Source organism: Pipistrellus kuhlii, unplaced genomic scaffold, assembly GCF_014108245.1.
Source record: "Pipistrellus kuhlii isolate mPipKuh1 unplaced genomic scaffold, mPipKuh1.p scaffold_m20_p_14, whole genome shotgun sequence".
Lineage (NCBI taxonomy): Eukaryota > Metazoa > Chordata > Mammalia > Chiroptera > Vespertilionidae > Pipistrellus > Pipistrellus kuhlii.
Window position 1 is genome coordinate 21,300,676 of NW_023425449.1, and position 20,323 is coordinate 21,320,998.

The 20,323-nt window shown below is 41.0% G+C and overlaps 1 protein-coding gene across 1 annotated transcript in view; it reads right to left on the minus strand.

Annotated features, from left to right (window-relative positions):
- ENPP2 (ectonucleotide pyrophosphatase/phosphodiesterase 2) overlaps window positions 1-19,495 on the minus strand; it is a 101,471-nt gene extending 81,976 nt beyond the window's left edge. Inside the window, exon 1 of the mRNA XM_045581394.1 lies at window positions 19,295-19,495. Coding sequence (XP_045437350.1) covers window positions 19,295-19,315 — 21 coding nt within the window. The 5' untranslated portion in view covers window positions 19,316-19,495. The remainder of the gene's footprint in view (window positions 1-19,294) is intronic.
- Window positions 19,496-20,323: the final 828 nt, after the last annotated feature.

Sequence of the window (20,323 nt, forward strand, 5' to 3'; positions counted from 1 at the left end):
TCTCTCTACAATGTGGAGTCTCTCTTGCACCCCACAAGGGCCTCAACTCAACACATCTAAGACACAGCTGCCCAAACAACACATTCACCCTCCCCTCTTCATTTCTACTCAAGGAAACTTTAAAACTAGTTTTTCTTCTACAACCATTCTTTCATCTACCTGTTAAATTAGACACTCTACCCAGAGGTTCTATTTATTAATTAAAATGATTACCATCATTTATCAGAGCTTTCTGAATGCTATTAGTACCAAAATTATTTTCCTTTTCCTTTTAGACTCATCCCATCGTCTTCATGCTTATGGATGGGTATTAGAAGTTCATCTCTTAGCTGCTCTTCCTTATGTCCTCTCTGCCCACTTCAAAAACCAGTTCATTGAGTTCTCTCTTATTCAGCCTGTAATTTATTCCCTTTCCTTGATCAGAGAGCCCTACATAAAATGCAAATCTGATGATTTTCCTCCCAAACTTGAAACCTTCTAATGGCTGTCCATCACAGTCATTCTCAAAGTGTAATCCTTGAACTAACAGGGTTGGAATCACCTGGAAACTTGCCAGAAATTCAAATCCTTTTCAGTCCTACAGAATCAGAAACTCCATGGGTGATAGAACCCAGAATCCAGGTTTTTAACAAGCCTACCAGGTGATTCTGATACAAGTTTGAGAGCCACCGACCAAGAGGATAAAATCCAAACTGCCTACCAAAGTGCATAGGACTTTCAAGGTAACATTAAGTCCCCTGGGTTCAGATCCCAGCTCTTACCACTGTTTAACTGTGAGACCTTGCATGACCCTTCTCCATCCTAAGACTTGGTTTTCTCACCAGTTTCCAGCTCATAGGATTTCTTAAGAGTATTAGATGAAATAATCCATGCAAAATGCCTAGCACAATGAGTGGCACAGAAGAATGATTAATAAATGTTAAGTTTTCTTAATTAGAAAAATATTTGCTATTCCTTAATTAAGCTGTGTTTTCTCACACCTTCATTCCTTATTATATGTTGTTTCTTTGGCCTAGAATGCCCTTCTCTACCAAATCTCCCTGAAAAACTCCAACATAGTCATGAAGATTCAGGTCCAGTGTCACTCCTCTGCGAACTCTCCCCACTCTCTGCTTATCTCCTTCCCATGAAAAGCAATTCGGTCCTTTTCTCTGCTCCCACATTGTCTGTAATCTCTTTTTAGGCACCCCTATCCCTTGTGGTCTCTCTTAGAATGAAGGGACCAGTCATTCTTGCACTCCACAGAGCTTTGCATCTTTCCTGGGAGACAACAGCCAGACAATAAATGTTTGTTGAATGAAGTTACTTGGCATTGAGACTTGACTTGGAACTTGAATTCTTGCTCTCTTACTAACTGGCTTTGTCACTTCAAGCCCACGTTTCTTCATCTGTAAAGCAGAATTATTGGCCAACTCTGTGCTTTGTAACCCTTTTTTTAAGCATTAAAACCCTTTTTTCAACTAAAATCTCAAAAGGAATACCAACATCTAAATTTAAAATGGCTGTACTTTAACAGAGCAGGGAGCCTGGATTCTAGATAACCAGACACATCCCTTCTCCCAACAGCACCTTCACAGAAACCTGGAAATTCAAGAAGTGTAATTTGTGAAAACAAAGCAACAAATAACTAAGTTAAGTCCACCACTTAAATACTTTTCTAAATCCAACCCTGTGCTGTAATCTTCACATCCCAAAATCTGACCCAAAACTGTGTTGTAGTTTACACATCCCAAAATCTGACCCAAATTGTCTCAAGTCAGATCTTTCATTGATGAGCCATGGATACTCTCATTCCAATCAAGCTATTCCCCCAAGGAGTCCAGGCTCATTTTTGCATCCACACTTCTCCTCATGCTGATTCTCAGCCCTGAAGTCCTCCTTTTCCCAATGCACTCATCCAATTCTTAGTCAATCCATAGCCTTCCTCAGGGATCAGCATCTTCACAATATTCCTTCTCTTAACTGTAGCACCCACTGCATCATTCTCAGTTCATGAATACCTAGATTCTACCCGAAGACATTTGTCTCTTGTCTCTCTAGGCTTCCCTGTTTTATCTGAGTATTTCTTAACAAAAAGAGCATAAATGCCCAAAGAACAAGAGAAAGAAACCACTTGATATAGAGACTAAGAACCTGGATTCTAGAGCCTGACTAGCCTGGTTTTCTGCCACTTTCAAACATGAGACCTTGCTTAAGTTCTCTAACATTTGGGTAACTTTTAACAACAACAACAAAATGATAGTCACCCAGGGTTGATATGAAGACCAAAGTACATAATACATGTTAAATAAGTAGCTCAGTGCCTGAAACATAGAAAATAGACAAATATTAGCCATTATTATATACAGGGGGATAAAGACTGCATCTGCTATCATGTTCTCAACATTCAGCAAAGTGCTGGGCACATAATATAGGGGTGTCGAACTCAATCAGAGAAGGGGCCAAAATCTAAAATCCAGCCTAAATCGCGGGCCGAATGGTTTACTGAACAGTCATAAACTGTCATTGTGATGGAAACGCAGCGCAGTGCAGTGATGACAGCGCGGTGCGGGCCACATTGCAAGGCCTGGCGGGACGGATTTGGCCCGCGGGCCTTGTGTTTGACACATGTGACATAATAGGTGCTTAGTAGTGACATAGGTTCTAGGAAAATTCCTTTTTATTTATGGTGAGATTATATGTAAATTAAAATTAGAAATGCTATGAATCATTCTTTCTGCATCCTCACTAACCTCAGGAGAAAATGAGCAGCACTTGCCTGGCAAAGGGTAGGATGACTCTGGAGGGAGCTTTCAATTACAGGTTTCAACTACAATAATAAAGACCCTCTATTTGGATTGGAAAGCCCCAAGAATTTGAGTTTCAACTCAAGACATTTGCTTGAACTCAAACCTAAAAGGAAGTGTATGCTTGCTACTGGAATGGAATAATCACATGCTCAGCAGCACAATGATTTCCTCATGGGGAGGAAGCAAAACTGCCATTTCTGTGATTCCCATTGCAATTGAACAATAGCTACAGACTTTCACAAATTAGGAATAAAAGGGAACTTTCCCCATTTGATAAAAGACTTTACAAAAACTCACAGCTAACATTATACATAACAATAAAAGATTAAATGCTTTCTCCCTAAGATCAGGACCAAGACAAGCATGTCTTCTCTCACCACTTCTATGCAGTATTGCACTTCTAGTTAGGGCAAGTAGGCATAAAAACAATTAAAAGATATTCAAATAAAAAAGGAAAAAAACTATATTCATAAACAACATGACCCTCTATATAGAAAATTATATTGAATATATAAAAAGCTACTAGAATTAATAAATAAGTTCTAGAAAGTTGCATGATACAAGATAAATAATTAAAAATCAGTTATAGTTCTACACATTAGCAATGGACAATCTGAAATGAAATTAAGAAAACAATTGTATTAATAGTTACAATAGTATCAAAAATGTCTAAAATACTTGGGGATCAATTTAACAAAAGAAGTATGAAACTTGTACATGGAAAACAAGAGAGAATCGCTGAAATAATTATAGTATAAGGGACCTAAAGAAGTGAGAAGAGACATTCACATTCATGGGTTGGATGACATAAAATTTGCTAAGATGGCAAGAAGGTAAAAGAACCTACAGAATGGGAGAAAAAATTGATAAATATTTTCTGATAAAGGTCTAGTGACTAGCGTATATAAAGAACTCTTACAATGAGTATTGGAAAGTAAGAGAAAAAAATTGAAATCCTCAGACATAATTGGTAGGATTCTAAAATGGTGCAGCCAATTTGGGAAACAGTTTGGCTATTTCTCAAAAGGTGAAAATAGAGGTACCATATGACCCAGCAATTCCATTCTCAGATATATATCCAGAGAACTAAAAGCTTATGTTTACACAAAAGCTTGGGCATAAATATTCATAGCAGAATTACCAACTAATAAATAGAGTAAAATATATTCATGCAATAAAATATTACTCAGCAATAAAAAGGAATGAAGTTCTGATACGTGCTATAACATGAATGAACATTGAAAAACATCATGCTAAGTGAAAATAGCCAGACATAAAGGCCACATATTGTATGATTCCATTTATATGAAACATCTAGAATAGGTAAATCCAAGAGAAACAAAGAATAGTAGTGGTTGTCAAGGTGATGCAGGAGTGACTGCTTTTGGGTATGAAGTTTTGTTTGATGTAATGAAAACATTCAAACATTACATAGTGGTGATATTTGCACATCCCTGAGAATGTACTAAAACCTACCAAAATATACAGCTTAAAGGGATGGACTTTATGGTTTAAGAAACATACCTCAAAAAGAGGAGATGAAGGGGACTAAAAAGGGCAGGGCAGAACTAGTGAAATTATCACTGCAGAGAAGCAAATTCCAACGCCTCTGAACTCACAGAAAAGGAACATTAACCTTGGCCTTTGGCTCTCAGGTCAGTGCCTTCAAAGCTGTCTCCAGAGTCACCTCAGTTGCCCTCTGAACCTACCAACAGGAAAAAGCATTTGATTCGTGGTATGGACCTATTTTAACCATCCTCTGTGTATGATGAAACCAGAACATTCCTAGAAATAGAAGGATTTCCTGGGGCTTTCTCAGAGCAAGTTAGGCCCTCTGCCATACCACTTTCATCAGGTGTCTTATTTCATTTTACTTTCACATAAAATAGCTTAAGAAGAGAACCCAGTTTGCAAGGGGTTTGAATCTTAATGGCAAAAAACTGTAATCAGAATTTGTGAATTGGTACAGTTGTGGGAATTTAAGAGCAATGCCTTGAAACAACATGGATGAACACTGAGGGCATTATGCTAAGCTAAGTAAGTCAAACAGAGAAAGACAAATACCATATGATCTTACATGTGTTATCTAAAAACAAACAACATAACCAAGCTCATAGATACAGAAAACAGATTGGCACTTGCCAGAGATAGGGAGTGAGTGTAGGTGAAATTGAAAAACTGGATCAAAAGGTGCAAACTTAAAATTCATGGAGATGCAATGTGCAGCCTAATAATTATAGTTAACTAGAGGCCCGATGCATGAATCTATACACAGGTCGGGTCCCTTGACCTGTCCAGTGATAGGGGCCCATCAGGGCCAGCCAGCTGGGAGGAAGGATCACAGAAGGTTGGCTGATGGCAAAAGATTGGCTGTCGGAGTGCTCCTGAATTGAGCATCTGCCCCCTGGTGGTCAGTGTGTGTGTCATAATGACTGGTCAACTAGTTGTAACGGTCACTTAGGCTTCTCTATATATAGATAGTACCATATCACATATTTGAAAGTTGCCAAGAGAGCAGATCTTAAAAGTTCCCATCACATGAAAAAAAATATTACTATGTGTAGTGAGGGATGTTAACTGAACTTACTGTGGTGATCATTTTGCAATATATACAAATATTAAATCATTATGTTGTGTACCTGAAACTAAATAATATTATGTCAATTATACCTCAATTTTAAAAAAGAACAATGCCTTGCATTTGAAGAACAAAAAAGAAACAAAAAAGAAAACAGCCCTATAAGTCAGAAGAGTCAAGGCTATGTGCCCATGTTCAAATACCTATTAATTGGGGGAACCATCTTTTTCTCCCTGATTTCCCAATGAGGATTATGAAACTAGCAAGATGTAAAAGGAATGGAAATTTCAACTATTTGCTAGAAGAAATTTGAGTCTATTAAAAGTAGAGAATGAGCCGGGACCGGTTTGGCTCAGTGGATAGAGCGTCGGCCTGCGGACTAAAAAGTCCCGGGTTCGATTCCGGTCAAGGGCATGTACCTTGGTTGCGGGCACATCCCCAGTTGGGGGTGTGCAAGAGGCGGCTGATCGATGATTCTTTCTCATCGATGTTTCTAACTCTCTATCCCTCTCTCTTCCTCTCTGTAAAAAAATCAATAAAATATATATTTTTTAATAAAATAAAATAAAAGTAGAGAATGTGATTAATGTTTGATAAGTTTTTAACACTTGATAATGTTTCCTAATTCAGATTATATCAGAAGCCACAGATAAACTTCTATTCTAGACTGACCTTGTTCTGATCTCCAAAAAAGAAGAATTGCTAATAATGAGGAAATGACCACAATCATGGGCGTCATAGCCATGTCATTTCAAAATTCCTAAGAGATAAAAGAAAATGCTGGGCATTGTGAGACAACTGCCCTAAACTTTGAAATTCAGAATTTTTAAGATTTATATAATATTGGATCAACACAGATTTAGTAATTGGGTAGTGATTGTTTATTAAATGAACCTAAGCTAAAATGAAGTTATTTGGAGTTCTGGTCAAGAATGGGCTTCTAGTCCTAACTAGTTTGGCTCAGTGGATAGAGAGTCAGCCTGCGAACTCAAGGGTCCCAGGTTCAATTCCAGTCAAGGGCATGTACCTTGGTTGCAGGCACATACCCAGTAGGGGGTGTGCAGGAGGTAGTTGATTGATGTTTCTCTCTCATCAATGTTTCTAAGTCTCTATCCCTCTCCCTTTCTCCTGTAAAAGAAATCAATAAAATATATATTTTTTTTTAAAAAAAAATGGGCTTCTGTAGAACTTGTAGGTAACAAAAACTCCCAGGTTTCTTTTTACAAGAATTGTTGTCAATTCTGGACTCTCCTAGTATTCTTTTTCAAGGATGTTATTCCAGATAGATTGATCTGGTTTCTCTTCACTTTTTTTCAACTCTTGATTTCAACCTGTTAAGGTATTTCTGAATTTTGAGTCAGTCCATGATACATAGTACATGGCAGTTAGTGGGGTCCCTCTGAAGAGATTATATCTGAACATAAATGTGGGTGGAAGGAACAGGTGTCTTCAGGAGTAGCAAGTGGAAGGCCCTGAGATAGCAGTAGCCCTGTGTGTGATCAGGAAGGCCAACGTGGCTGGAGTGGAAGGAGAAATTGGGGGGAGGAATAGCAAATGATGTCCAAGAGGTGATGTGGGCTGCTGGCTCACACAGGACCTCAAAAGTCATAGTGGAACCTTTGGGTTTCCTTTTAGGTGAGAAGAGAGGCTACTGGAGGGATCTGAGCCAGCCAGGCAGTGACATAATCCAATTTGTGTTTCAAAAGGCTCACTCTCACTAGTATTGAGAGAATGGGTATTTAATGAGCTCCCCTTCCTGGCAAGTGGTTAAGGACCATGTGACCATGCAACCTAGGTGCCCTGCATGAACGGTGGGAGAAGGTGGGTGTGGCTGTCTTTCTTTAATATTCAAAGGGCAATGCAAGGCATATGAGTTTTATTGTATGTATCTCCTTGGGCAAAACTAAAAGTTACAGAGAAGCATGCCTCATCTCATAATCAGAGGAACTTTCTAATAATCGGTGCTATCAGGGTTCTCTTACCAAAAATAAAATAAAATAAAATAAAATAAAATAAAATAAAATTCCCAGTCACTGTTCAAGGAAAGGCTGGGTGCTGCTGGTAATGAATTCTCATAAAGTCTCTAAACTGAGAGGAAGATTGGCTATACAATATGTAAAGTCCTTTCCAACTCAGAGCATCTATTATTTTCCTCTCTTCTTAAAACTCTTAGGGAGCTGAATTCTCCCTCAGTAACTACCAGCAAAGAGCTACTCAAATGATTAAACAACCAGAATTCAGTTTTATGTTTTTTGGATAAGTCAAAAGGAAAGGGAAGGATCCTTGCACACACTTTGTTCTTACTCTTTGGTCTCTTGAAGGAAATATGTAGATAGATATAGCTAGGTATGGACTAATACAAAATTAGTGTGTGTGATTTAATTAATGCAAGTAAATGGAACACTGGCCAAGGTTAAGAAGAAACATCTTTCACAAAATAATTTGATAGACTTAAGCAAGAGATGTAGTGACATACTTTTGGGTTGACCTAGAAGATGGGCCTGAGACAGTTGGCCTTATATTGCCTCTCCCAGTTTTATAGGACTCTCATAATCCTTTGTGAACACAGAGCCACTTCAAAGTTGCAATCCAATAACCCCAGCTTGCCACTGGAGTATTATGCAAGAACATGCAGAAGTACGTAAGTTCTGGCCCTCACGTTGTCCTGCTAAGCTTTTGATACTCTTAGAAGAGATGTTATACAACTTGTTAATTACTAAAATCCCGGGCTACTGGGCTTGGTTACTAGCTGTGGGCCTTGGAGTTAGGAACCCACTCTGGACCTCCAGTTCCTCATATGTAAAATGGGAATCATCCCAGTGCCTTCCTCAAAGAGTTGTTGTGGGGATGAAATAAAAGAATCCCTGTGGGGCTCATTGTCAATAACCATCGCTACCATTGGCTGAGCTCCTAGAATGTGCCAGACATCCTACAGAAATGATTTCACTGAATTCTCAACAATCTTGCACAGCACATACTGCTTTCTCTTTTTGAGACACTCACAGAAGTTTAAGTTAATTTGCCCACATTCACAAAGGTTCATTTAAACTCAGATCTGCCTACCTAACCAGAGTCCCACTTCTAAGCATTTCTTGCTATAGTCCACACCATTGTGGTACATTTAGTTTCCTTACTTTTATTTATTTTTTAATCTTTATTGTTGAAAGTATTACATATGTCCTTCTTTTCCCCTCACTGACCTCTTCAAGCCTGCCCCCACCCCCTGCCAAGGCCTTTACCACTCTATTGTCTGTGTCCTTACTTTTAAAACAATGTCCTCCAATCTCAAGTTTGGAGGCCAGTAGAGGGGGTTTTCTCTAGTGCCTTTCACAGTTCAGAAACAGAAGAGATTCTGTCAAGTTTTCCATGTGGGCACCCAGTGGAGGTTGGAGCCATTATACCCACGTACTCTTTTGTGTCATCTGAGCAGTGCAGCTGGTTTTGCACGCCTTTAGGTTCGGGGCTGGGTAAGTCTAGGTCACAGATGTATATAGCCTGTGGCCTCATGTGATAAAATATTTTGCAAAAGATGCTATTTTCTCCTTTACCCAGTCTTCCCTCCCTTTCTGCAGCTGTTTCCACTTCTTCCTGAGAATGGATTAAAAAAAATTCTGAAACTCTGATTTTTGCTTAGTCTCATGTGACCTTACTATTGACAATGACCTGGTTGTTTCAGCCCAACTACAGCACAGTGCATAAGATGCCAGTGCTAAGAACAAAGATCATCACCTGTCGGAGCTGGCAGCAACCTTTCTGTATTGATTCCTCTGGCGACACACACCATATTCTGATCATAATGACACTAAGCACAGGAGAAGCTACTGTGGGCTGGGAGCCTCCACTTGCTAAACATATAACAGAGGATTTGGCATTCATTCATTTGCTTATTCATCCATTTACACAGCAAATATTTTACTGAGAACCTAATGTGTTCCAGGTACTCTTTTAGGCCCAAAAGATACCAGCAATTAATAAGAGAACCTAAATACCTGCTTGGGGAGCTTACATTTTAATGCATGGAAAAAGACAAAATATATAACTATATCAATTGGTGATGAGCTATGAATACAGAATAAATAGGGAGGTGTGAGTGATGAAAAAATGCCGTTAGCTCTTGAGCCACACAAATAAGACTATCAGAATAATCCTATTTAAGAGAAGAGTTGGAATAATATGCCCAAAGTCAGCCGGTCTGTATTAGAATAGGGATTGGCCATATTCTAATAATAACATTAGTAAATACAGCAACAATAATAACATCTTAAGGTGATTATATAAGTACATGAATTACTTATCAAATTCCAATTTATGAGTAAAGAAACCAAAACTCAGAAAGATGAAATCATTTGCTCCAGGTTACAGGGCAAGTGGTGGGGATGGGGAAAGGATTTGAACACAGTCCTTTTTTTTTTTTTTAATATATTTTATTGATTTTTTACAGAGAGGAGGAGAGAGGGATAGAGAGCTAGAAATGTCAATGAGAGAGAAACATCGACCAGCTGCCTCTTTCACACCCCCTACTGGGGATGTGCCCGCAACCAATGTGCATGCCCTTGACCAGAATTGAACCTGGGACCTTTCAGTCTGCAGACGGACTCTACCACTGAGCCAAACCGGTTTCGGCTGAACACAGTCTTAGTGGTTCAAAGTCCCTGATCTTTCCACCATACCTTGCCCCAGCTATTGAGTTTGACAGATCAGAATTTGTTCTAACTAAGCTGAAGTTTCCTCAAAGACAGGGATTGCATCGCCATCATCTCCTGCAAGTTATAGAACTTATTTTATAGAAAGTGTTAAACTTTCTGCATCTGGACCAGCTGCCTTCCCCACACAGAGAGAAATTTAAATTCTATGTCTCAGACCTTCTTAACTTTCTTTGGCAGAGGTTTGCAGTACAAAATTAGCATGGAGGGCAGTACTACCTTTGAACCCCAGAGTGCCACATGTCTCTCAGAGTTCGGGATGCAATGACAACCTGCTAGCATTAGCTCAACCTCCCTGAAACACCTGCCTTTCCACACGGACTTGTGACCTGGACAAACTTACTTGCTTCTTTATTAGATTTGTGTTTGTCTAAGAATGAAAGGAATAAACAAGTGGGATTCACACGCCCTGCATTATAATCAAGATCACGATTCCAGGGAGTAAAGAGGGCATTGTGACGCATCTGAAGAGGGGGCAGACTCTTAATGCATCACCCAGCTCCAGCTCAACAATGCTCTCTCCACACTCCTCAGCAGTGGTGCGTGCAGCTGCACTTGGCACTTATTAGCACATTGTGACCAACCCAGAATGGCTGAATGGTTTTTCTCCTCATTGTTGCTCAAATTGTTTTGTGGGAGTACAACACAGCTAAATGGAAACATTCTGAGAACAAGTATAACTTTTTTCCCTTCTTGGTTAAAATTCAATGAAAAGTAGATCGTTTTTAGAGTCAGGCAAATGTAGGCCCAAACTTCAGTCCTGCCACTTACTGGTTGGCTGAGTTTGGAAACTGTGACTCATTGGACTTCTCAGTTCTCAGTGCAGAGAACTTCCCCGACCACACTGCCTCCACCCCAGTATGCTCTTTCTCACTCCATCCTTCTCTCTTGAAACTCTTCACTCTAATTCCTGGCATACGTGCCCCTCCCACTGGACTGTAAGCTCCACACGTCTATGTCCTTTCCCATGTATCCCCAGAGCCTAGCACAGTAACTGGCACACAGGAACATTCAATAAATAGGGGTTGAGTAAATTAACAAAGGAAGACAATGGTAAAGAAAGAGGAAAAAAAGTGTAACCAGTGTCGATGTTGGGGGTTGTTGAGTCAGGAGAGAAAAGGAATCAGGCAATTGTCCTGCAGTTTCACTCTGTGAAATTTGTAGCAGTGTTGCTGGGGCCTGCTCCCTCCATTTCTCCTCAGCTAGGCCCCAGTTCTCAAGAATTCTCTAGATTCTAGAAGAATGGTAAGCCCCAACCCTAGAAAATAATGCCACTTTCTGGCCCATTGTCCCCTGTACCCAAAACATGCTGGAAACATTGTAAAACCCTGTTGATGATGTCCACATCATCACATTCATGCTTCTGCTTCTCTTTAACAAAGACTACAGACATCTTGGCCACCATATTGACTAGTCATGAGTTGTTTGTTACAATGTTGAACATTTGTCCAGTCTTTTCAAGGCTTCCACTCCCTTCTTTCTCAGGGAACAAACTTTTCTTATCTCCTCAAAAGATCAAGGCTATTCTAATCTGCTTAATATGCACTTTATACAGATTTTTTTTTAAGATTTTTAAATTGATTTTTAGAGAGAGAGGAAGGGAGTGGGGGAGAGAAACATCTACATCAGAGCAAAACATCAATGGGCTGCCTTCTGCATGCCCCCTACTAGGGATTGAACCCAAAACCTGGGCTCGTGCCCTACTGGGGAATCTAAGTAGCAACCTTTAGGTGCATGGGACAACACTCTAACCAACGGAGCCACACCAGCCAGGGCAATACAGAGTTTATTCCTCATGATTCCTTACACAAAATATGCTTTGGAGGATGAGAAATACTGGTAAAAACTGATTTTCTCCCCTTGTATTTTGCCTTGGGATAAAATTATAGATTGAGGTGTTGCTGAGGAAAAAGGCTTGCCTTGTGTTATTTGGGAAAGCCATTTTCTGGCAGCCTGGCTACATTTGTAATCATTCTGGAGCCACTGGGATTGGAAATTAGAACTATAAATATCAGAGGCAACAGTTCAGGGTTCAGCAAAAATGGGATGAACATCCTGTAACATCTCACAACACAACTTACAAAGCAACGTAGCCAGCCAAGGACTAACAGAAATGTGCAGGCCCAAGGCCTCTCTCACAAGGAAGCTGGAAAAGCACCTTCCATAGCTGTCACCTGACAAGCAGGGCCACCGTGCGCTGTGAGCTTCCTTGTTGAAGTGTCTGTCATCAGACCACTTGTCAGTGCTCCCAACTTTTTCAAACTCTACTTTGTCCCTACTTGGAAATAATGCTTATTTGAAATAGAAATGACAAGTGTTTTGTGGATCACCTGTCAGGTACTCTTCTAATTGCTCTTTAGACATCATCTCATTAAACTACAGCCACAACCATCCAAATAGATATAATTATTATCTATAATTCATGGGGGGAGGGGAGAAACTGAGGTACAGAGAAACTGGTAACTTCACTGGGGGAGAAACTGAGGTACAGAGAAACTGGTAATTTCACTGGGACTTCAACAGTGTGGCCCCAGGGTCTCAGCACTTAATCAACACAGCATCCCGTTTTCCCGTTTGCTTTGTCTTTCAGATGGTTATTTTTAATTAGAAGTCACCCACCAGTTTCCCCATTGCTAAAGTCATTTAAGACAAATGCAACTGGCAATGACCTTCAGGTCAGCTGTAGTAAGAGCAGAAGTTTTGCAATTCAACAGACCTTGGTTTGAATTCTAAGAACTATGAGACCTTGCCCAGTTAACCTCTTCAGGCCTTCATTTTTCATTCTAAAAATGGAAATAACAGTTACTTCTTCAGAGGGTGGTTTTGTAAAGGGCTAGATAATAAATATTGTAGGTCTTGAGGGCCATCCACAATCACTGTATCACAACTCCTCAGCTTGCTAGGATAGCGTGAAAGCAGCCACAAATGGGGGTGGCTGTGTTCCAATAAAATTTAATTTTAAAAAACAGGTGGTGACCAGATTTGACCTGCAGGCTGTAGTTTGCTAGCCCCTGGTTTGGAAGATTACATGAGATAAGGTATGTGCTTTGCATGATCCTTAGAATACATCAAGTCATCAAAAATGGTAGCTTAATTCTGGTGCCAGCATGAGACTGTCTGAAGCCTTCTTGGGTAAATGTATAATTTTCATAAACTTTTGAAAAATTATCAACACTTTAACCCCCCCTTCCCAATATTACCTTATAGGCAGGGTTGCCAGAGATAATATTTTTTTCTAGTATTTTCAATCTTTGGGACATATTTATACTAAAAACATATTCACTGATTATTTGAAATTTAATTGGAGGATCCTGAGTTTGTTTATGTTATTGTTATTGTTGTCTGTTTTGTTTTCTTGTCTGTGGTTTTGTTTTGTTTTTCCCAAAATCTGGCAACCCTACCTATAGACCTCTATGGTTCCAAAATTTGGGGAACCACTGGTTTTATTTATAATAAGAATAACAAAAAAACAAAAAAAAGGAATAACCAAACACAAGCAACATTTTGTTCTTTTGGGGAGAAAAGATTACATTCTTAGGGAATTATCCCCAAGGTTCAAAAGTAATAAGTCCCCTGGGTAGGAGCCACTGAAACACTCTGAGACAGCCTGGGCCAGGGCGCTCGAGGGTGCCAAGAACAGACTTAGGTCACCCAAGGAAAAGCACCATAATCTTGCATTTGTTCCTGCTGATTAAAGTCAAGGGCTTCCTGGAAAATGTGAGGTTCCCCTCACGTCACTATGTTGAATTAATAGCGGAGCCGTATTAATGATGGAAAAAATCAGTTCTATCCAACAGCTCCAACATTTTGCAGTTGGATGTGGTGGTAATTAAATTGTGTTATCGAGAAAGCCTGTTTTGTCAGTAAACAGAGCTTCCGAGTAGAGAAGAAATATTCTGTGCCCATAAACACAGGCGCCTAAATTTTTGATAAATATTTGATAATGAAGATGGGGATGGAGTAGGTGCCTTCAGGCAGCAGATATTGTCCAATAAGTAGAATGATAAAATCATTTTTAAGGGATTTAATGGGAGTGGGGGGAGTTCAGCATGCCACAAACCAGTTCTTTTTAAACTTTAAAGAAGAAAGATGGTATGTGACATGTCCATGAGATGTCATGTTTTAATTCATTAAAATAGCACATTATTTAGTATCAAAAGGCCCATGCTTGAATGTCAGCTCTACCACATACGTCTCAGCTGTGCGAACTTGAATAAGTCACTTAATCTCTCTGAACCTGTCCCTAAAACAGGGATATAAGCAGCCCCATCTCTTAGGCTTCAGTCAGGGTCAACAGAGATAATGGATATGAAAATGCTTTGCTGAGAAACATCAATTCACTGTCATCTATCATTCCATGAACAACAACAGCAAAATCTCTGGTGATTGAAGAGCAAAATAATGTTGCATGGCGTGTTACCAGCAGAAACCATGCTAAGGGGATTAAGTCCTAATAAAATCTGTATTAATTTGCTAGGGCTGCCATAGCAAAATATCACAAACAGTGTAGCTTACAAAACAGACATTTATTGTCTCAGAGTGCTGGCTTGGCAGGATGGGCTTCCTCTGAGGCTGTGTGGGAAGGATCTGTTCCAAGCCTCTCTTCTTGGCTGGTAGTTGGCCGTCTTCTCCCTGTGTCTCTTCACTTCATCTTTCCTCCACCTGTGTGTCTGTGTCAAATTTCCTCTTTTCATAAGGACACGAGTCATATTGGATTAGGGCCCACCCTGATGACCTCACTTCACTTTGATAACCTCTGTAAAGACTCTGTAATGGTGAATTTGATGTGTCAATTGGATTGGGCTTAGAGATGCGGTAAACATTTCTGAGTGTGTCTGTGAGGGTGATTCTGGAAGAGCTTAGCATCCGTTGAGTGAGGAAGATGGCCCTGACTAGTGCAGGTGGGCATCATCCAATTTATTAAGGGTCTGAATGGAACAAAAAAGGCAGAGGAGGAGGGAATCTGCTCTTCCACGTGAGCTGGGACATCCATCTTCCTCTGCCCCTGGACATTGGCACTCCTGGTTCTCCGTCCTTTGGACTCAGGCTGGAGCTTACACCACCAGCTCTCTAGTTCTTTGGACTTGAACTGAATTACACCACCAGTTTTTCTGGCTCTTCAGCTTGCAGATGACAGATTCTGGGACTTCTCTGCCTCTGTATGCCAATTTCTATTCTCTCTCTCTCTCTATTCCTCTTTCTCTCTACCTCTCACTGCCCCCCGCCCCCTCCATCCTTCCCTCATACAAACACATACCTAATAATTTGCAATTGACTTTTAGGACTCATGCACAATACGCACTCCTCCAAAAATAAAAAACTCAAAATAGACTACAACTTATTGATAGCTTTTGGACTCCTAATTCCTATGTCTTTTCTCTGAGCAAATGTGATCAGTGTATTATGCCTCCATGGATGTTAATGCTATTTAATAAAATAGGAATGAAATCAGAGCCCAGTGGCATACCACCAAAGATATCATCTCTCCTTTATTGAATACATTCAATCAGCCATTAATTCAGCCTACATATACCCTTCTAATTCAGAAATATCACAAGATCTGGGTCCTTCCTGTAATCAATGTTTTAAATTGGTTAATGTGTTTTTAATTGAATATAACCATGTTCCAGGTGTTTCCAAATACTTTATTTTAGCTAAAATTCCCAACATCTGTTATCCCTTTTTAATAGATAATAAAACTATCACTCAGAGAGAAATTAAACTTATAACTAGTAAATACCAGAACAGGGATATGAAATCAGATCCTGTGACTCCGAGTTCATGGTCAATACCACACATTCCACTGGGATCCTCTCAAAAGAGAGCATATACATCATTGGACTGATGCTGGCTCCTACTAATCACTGTCCCAAATATCTATTGAAAAAAATCCTTTGTTTAGAGATTCTTTTTTTTTAATATATTTTATTTATTTTTTACAGAGAGAAAGAGAGATAGAGAGCTAGAAACGTCGATGAGAGAGAAACATCGACCAGCTGCCTCCTGCACACCCCCTACTGGGGATGTGCCCGCAACCAAGGTACATGCCCTTGACCGGAATCAAACCTGGGACCTTTCAGTCCGCAGACCGAAGCTCTACCGCTGAGCCAAACCAGTTTTGGCTGCTTAGAGATTCTTAACCTGAGGTTTATGACAACTGAAGAGGGCCAAAGGGTGGACTTATATGAACCCCTCAGAGAGTTTGTGAAAAGGGATATATATTATATATTACATATATATATATATATATATATATATATATATATATATATATAATGAATTTTTTCTCTGAGATTAATGTACATCCAAATCTCCAAAAGAACCATGGCTTCAAACAAGAACAACTTTCAATTTAAACAACTCTCTATAGAACTTAATCATTACTCACCTCTCTGTCTATAGTTTCAGGATGCACAGAAGATCAAAACTGAATTTTCTCATCTCTAGTCTCTCAAAACCTCTCCCAAAGCCTCCATAATTCTCTAGAAGCCCTTTGAAATCTCACCTGCTTGTCCCTTTGAAGGTCCTAGGACATCTTCTCTGGTATCAAAAAAAGACCAGCATCTACCTTTCATAGACAGGGTCCCTTAGCTTACCAAAGGGCTCTCTTAGAAGGCACCTTTCTTGGCCTTTACTACCTTCATCCCATGCCAGTTTGTAGCCTGAAAAGGACCCCTTTACCTTCACAAAATCAAAGCAAAATTGTAAAAGTCCTTTCATGCAGCTTTTCAGCAAGGTTAAGATAGGTACAGATAGCAATAGGAGAAACACATCTGTGGAGATGTAAATTAGACAGGGACCTGGTAAACATGGAGACGGGGTATTATCTCAAAAACCTTTCCTTTGTTAAATTAGTGAAAGTTGTGACTCTTCCTGATAAGCATGGTTGGTCTTCATTCTTTTTTCTTAACCATGTTAATTTCCAGATATGCTTTTGTATAATTGCCATCCTATTCAGTGTCTGACATTGACAAGAATTGTGCAAGAATTCACAAGACCTCATTGAACATCCCAGTTGAGTCCAGGTTCTAAGGATTCTAAGACAAAAAGAGCTGATTCCTGCTCTTGAGTTTACAGACCAGTGAGGGACAGAAAAGTAGATAGTTGCAATAAAAAATGGTAAATACTCTTACAAAATAAAGGAAGCTCTGGAAGCATGTTGGATATCCATTCTAAAGATAGGGAGCAGATGGTATAGTCATCTCTAAGAGAAAATGGCTCTTAGCTGAGTCTTTAAGGAAATATAAAGTTAGATATAGACAAAAGAAGGGTGAGGAGGACAGTTGTGTTTAGTAACTAGTTTATTATGCCCAAACTTGCACACAATGTGCATAGCATGTGCATTAAAATGTGGAGAGAGAGTGAATGACAAAGAGATGAGATTGAAAAGGAAAGTAAAAGGCATTTGACACAATATAGCAAAAGGAAAAGAGGTCTGGGAGTAGACAGCACTGGCTCCAAATGGGGCTAATGGGAAATTGTGAGCAGAATAGAATTTCTGCTCACAACTTCCCATTTGACTTCAACTAAAACAGTAGCAGGAGAGATAGAAGGAGACAAAGGTATGTGCATGAATTGCATTAAGCAGGAAGAATAGATAGGATTTGATGACTGATAACATGCCACGGATGACAGAGAGGAAGTGACCTAGGATGTTTCTGGTGTCTGGCTTGGACAACTGGCAATGGAAGAGGAAAAGCTAGCCTGGGAGAAGACAAATTCCATTTTGAATATTGTGATTTTAAGGTGCTCCATGAGACATCAAAGTGGAGATATTCTGTATAAAAGGCTAGGCTATAGAGTTTTATGTTGTGGCCAAAGCCCCAGAGTGGATGAGATTATCCAGGAAGTCTGCAGTTGGGAAAGGGAGGAGAGTCAAGGAATAATGGGACACACCAACATTGATGAAAGGAAGTCCTTTAAAAGAATTAAACAGTAACTTAAAAGGTCAGAAGGAAACCAGAGAAGCATGTGTATCATGGAATCTGGCACAGAGAAAACCACACACGAAAACTAGAGAGGGAATAACCAACAGTTCAAAATGACACGGAGAAGACCAGAGGGCAAGGTTTAGCTATTAAGGTTCAGGCATCAAGGTTTGCTGGCCCTGACCAAGGTGTGTCTTCAGAAAGGAAGGCAGATGTCTGGTAACTGGGTGGAGTAACTGGGTAGTGAGGACTTGGAGATCGACGTTGCTAAGAAACTTGATGGGAAAGAAGAGGAGATGGGGGCAGGGGTAAGAGGGGGAGCAGAAGCTCAAAAAACATCTAATGAATGGAAACGTGGAAAACCTCCTATCCTCTGTGGAAACACATAAACAAACACCGGAGCTTGCTTCCCTCTCGTCCTGCTGAGCCTTAGGAAGGCTTTTGTTCTCATTGTCTTTATCAGCGAGACCAGGCTCCAGGCTTAACCTGTTAAAGCGAAACCCGAGCGAGGCAGCGGAGCCATCCGGGAAAGCCTTTGACCCGCCGCTCCTGCCCACTGCCCCTTCAGACTCTCCCCACCTGCTCTGTTTGCCCTGGGAGATCTCCAAGTCCAGATCAAAAGCCCTCCAGCTCTGTCGAGACCCCAGGCTCCTCCAACTCTTATCCCAAATTAGCAGTTGATTTGAAAGGCTTATTCAAATAGTTAAGTAACAAATGGCTCAGAGGCTGGCCGCAGCCTTTGTGCCTGGGAATCCCTTTTAGTTTGTGGAGCCCGCGAGGGGACCCTGCGCGCAGAAGGGGCTCCTTCCATCTGCGAGATGATTCCATTGCCTTTGTATCCCAGAGGACATGACTGACACAGATGGCTTTACCTCCCGCCCCCCTTTGCCATCCTTCTTGCAAAAAGCCCATGTCCAACAGGTAATAATAACCCCAACGTGCCTGGCGGGCCCGGGAGGACAGGGTTCACAGGATGCAACCGATGTGCCCACGCCAGCTCCCACTGGCCCCGAGTTTGGGGACTAGTCCACGGCCCCTCTCTGCAAGTTCTACCGGCTCGTTTTGCAGACAGGAGACACAGATTTACAAACCCAAACGCTCTCTGGCAACAAACACAAGGAATGAGTTAAGCTCTCTGCGCATTGCGCGCTTGGAAACTGTTCCAGCTGAGTGCACGGGAACGCAGTCCAGCAGAGGACCGCTTTCCTGAAAATCTGGAGGCCCTTTGCAAGGACAGCAGCTCGGACCCAGGAGCCCAAGCCATGGAGGACAGGAAGAGAGAGGCGCCTACCGTACCCAATCGGCGCGGCGGGTCATGCTGTGGGCGTCTGGGTGTTGGGTCGGGGCCTCGGAGCTGCGGATGGACGGATGGACGCAGCCTCTGCTGCGGCCGTGGACCTGTGAGCTCTGCCCCTGGAAGGCCGCCCCGGCTGATCTTGTTTGCACTGGCCGTTTGCTTTTGGGATTTCTCCAATGCAGATGTGCTCAGGGGGCCGCTGTCCCGAGGGACAATGATTCCATTGGAAGCTGGCCTTTGACAAGACTCACACATGACCTTTGACTAAAATGGCTTTGGGGAAGGAGAGTGTCCCGAGGCTGAAGACGAGGCATCAAGGGCAGCGGCACACATTCTCACCCCCTACTGTGCCAAGTTAATTTTTCATCTTGCAATCTTTCAAGGAGAGTCTCCGGGAGGTTTGATTTGCCATTTCTCCCTCGCTCAGTACATTTTCCCAGTTTGCAAAAAGGGTTTCCGCTGCAGAAGATTCCTGCTGTGTTGCTTAGGAGTTCCCGGAATTAGCACTTCCAGGTTATCCGTGGGCAGGCCTCTATTATATAAATTCCCCGCACACTCTCAGGGATAATGCCACCATTATTTTATTTTTTTCCTAGAACACGCTACAGTTTACAAAGGGCTTTTCACAACCACGCTGTCATTTGGCCTCCGGGACAATGCCAGGAGGCTCTGCTGTTACTGCATTTTTGCAGCATAAACAAACAGAGGCTCCAGCAAAATAAGATACTTGCCCAATCGCCCAACCAGAAAGTGAAATCTGGGCCCTCAACCACCTTCCTGTCCACAGGCATAGACCACTCACCTCCCTGCTGGGTGACCAGCCACACTAACTCAATTATAGCACAACCTACTTACAGCACAACAAAGAACTCTAATGCATAATATACAGCAACTGTCATTATCATTATTTCAATTATCATTTTCAATTATGAAAATGACTGTTAGAAATTGTTTTAATATAAGAGCTGTTTTGGTTATTGATACCCACAGATATTTTGAATTTATTCACTACAATTTTTTTTTTTTTT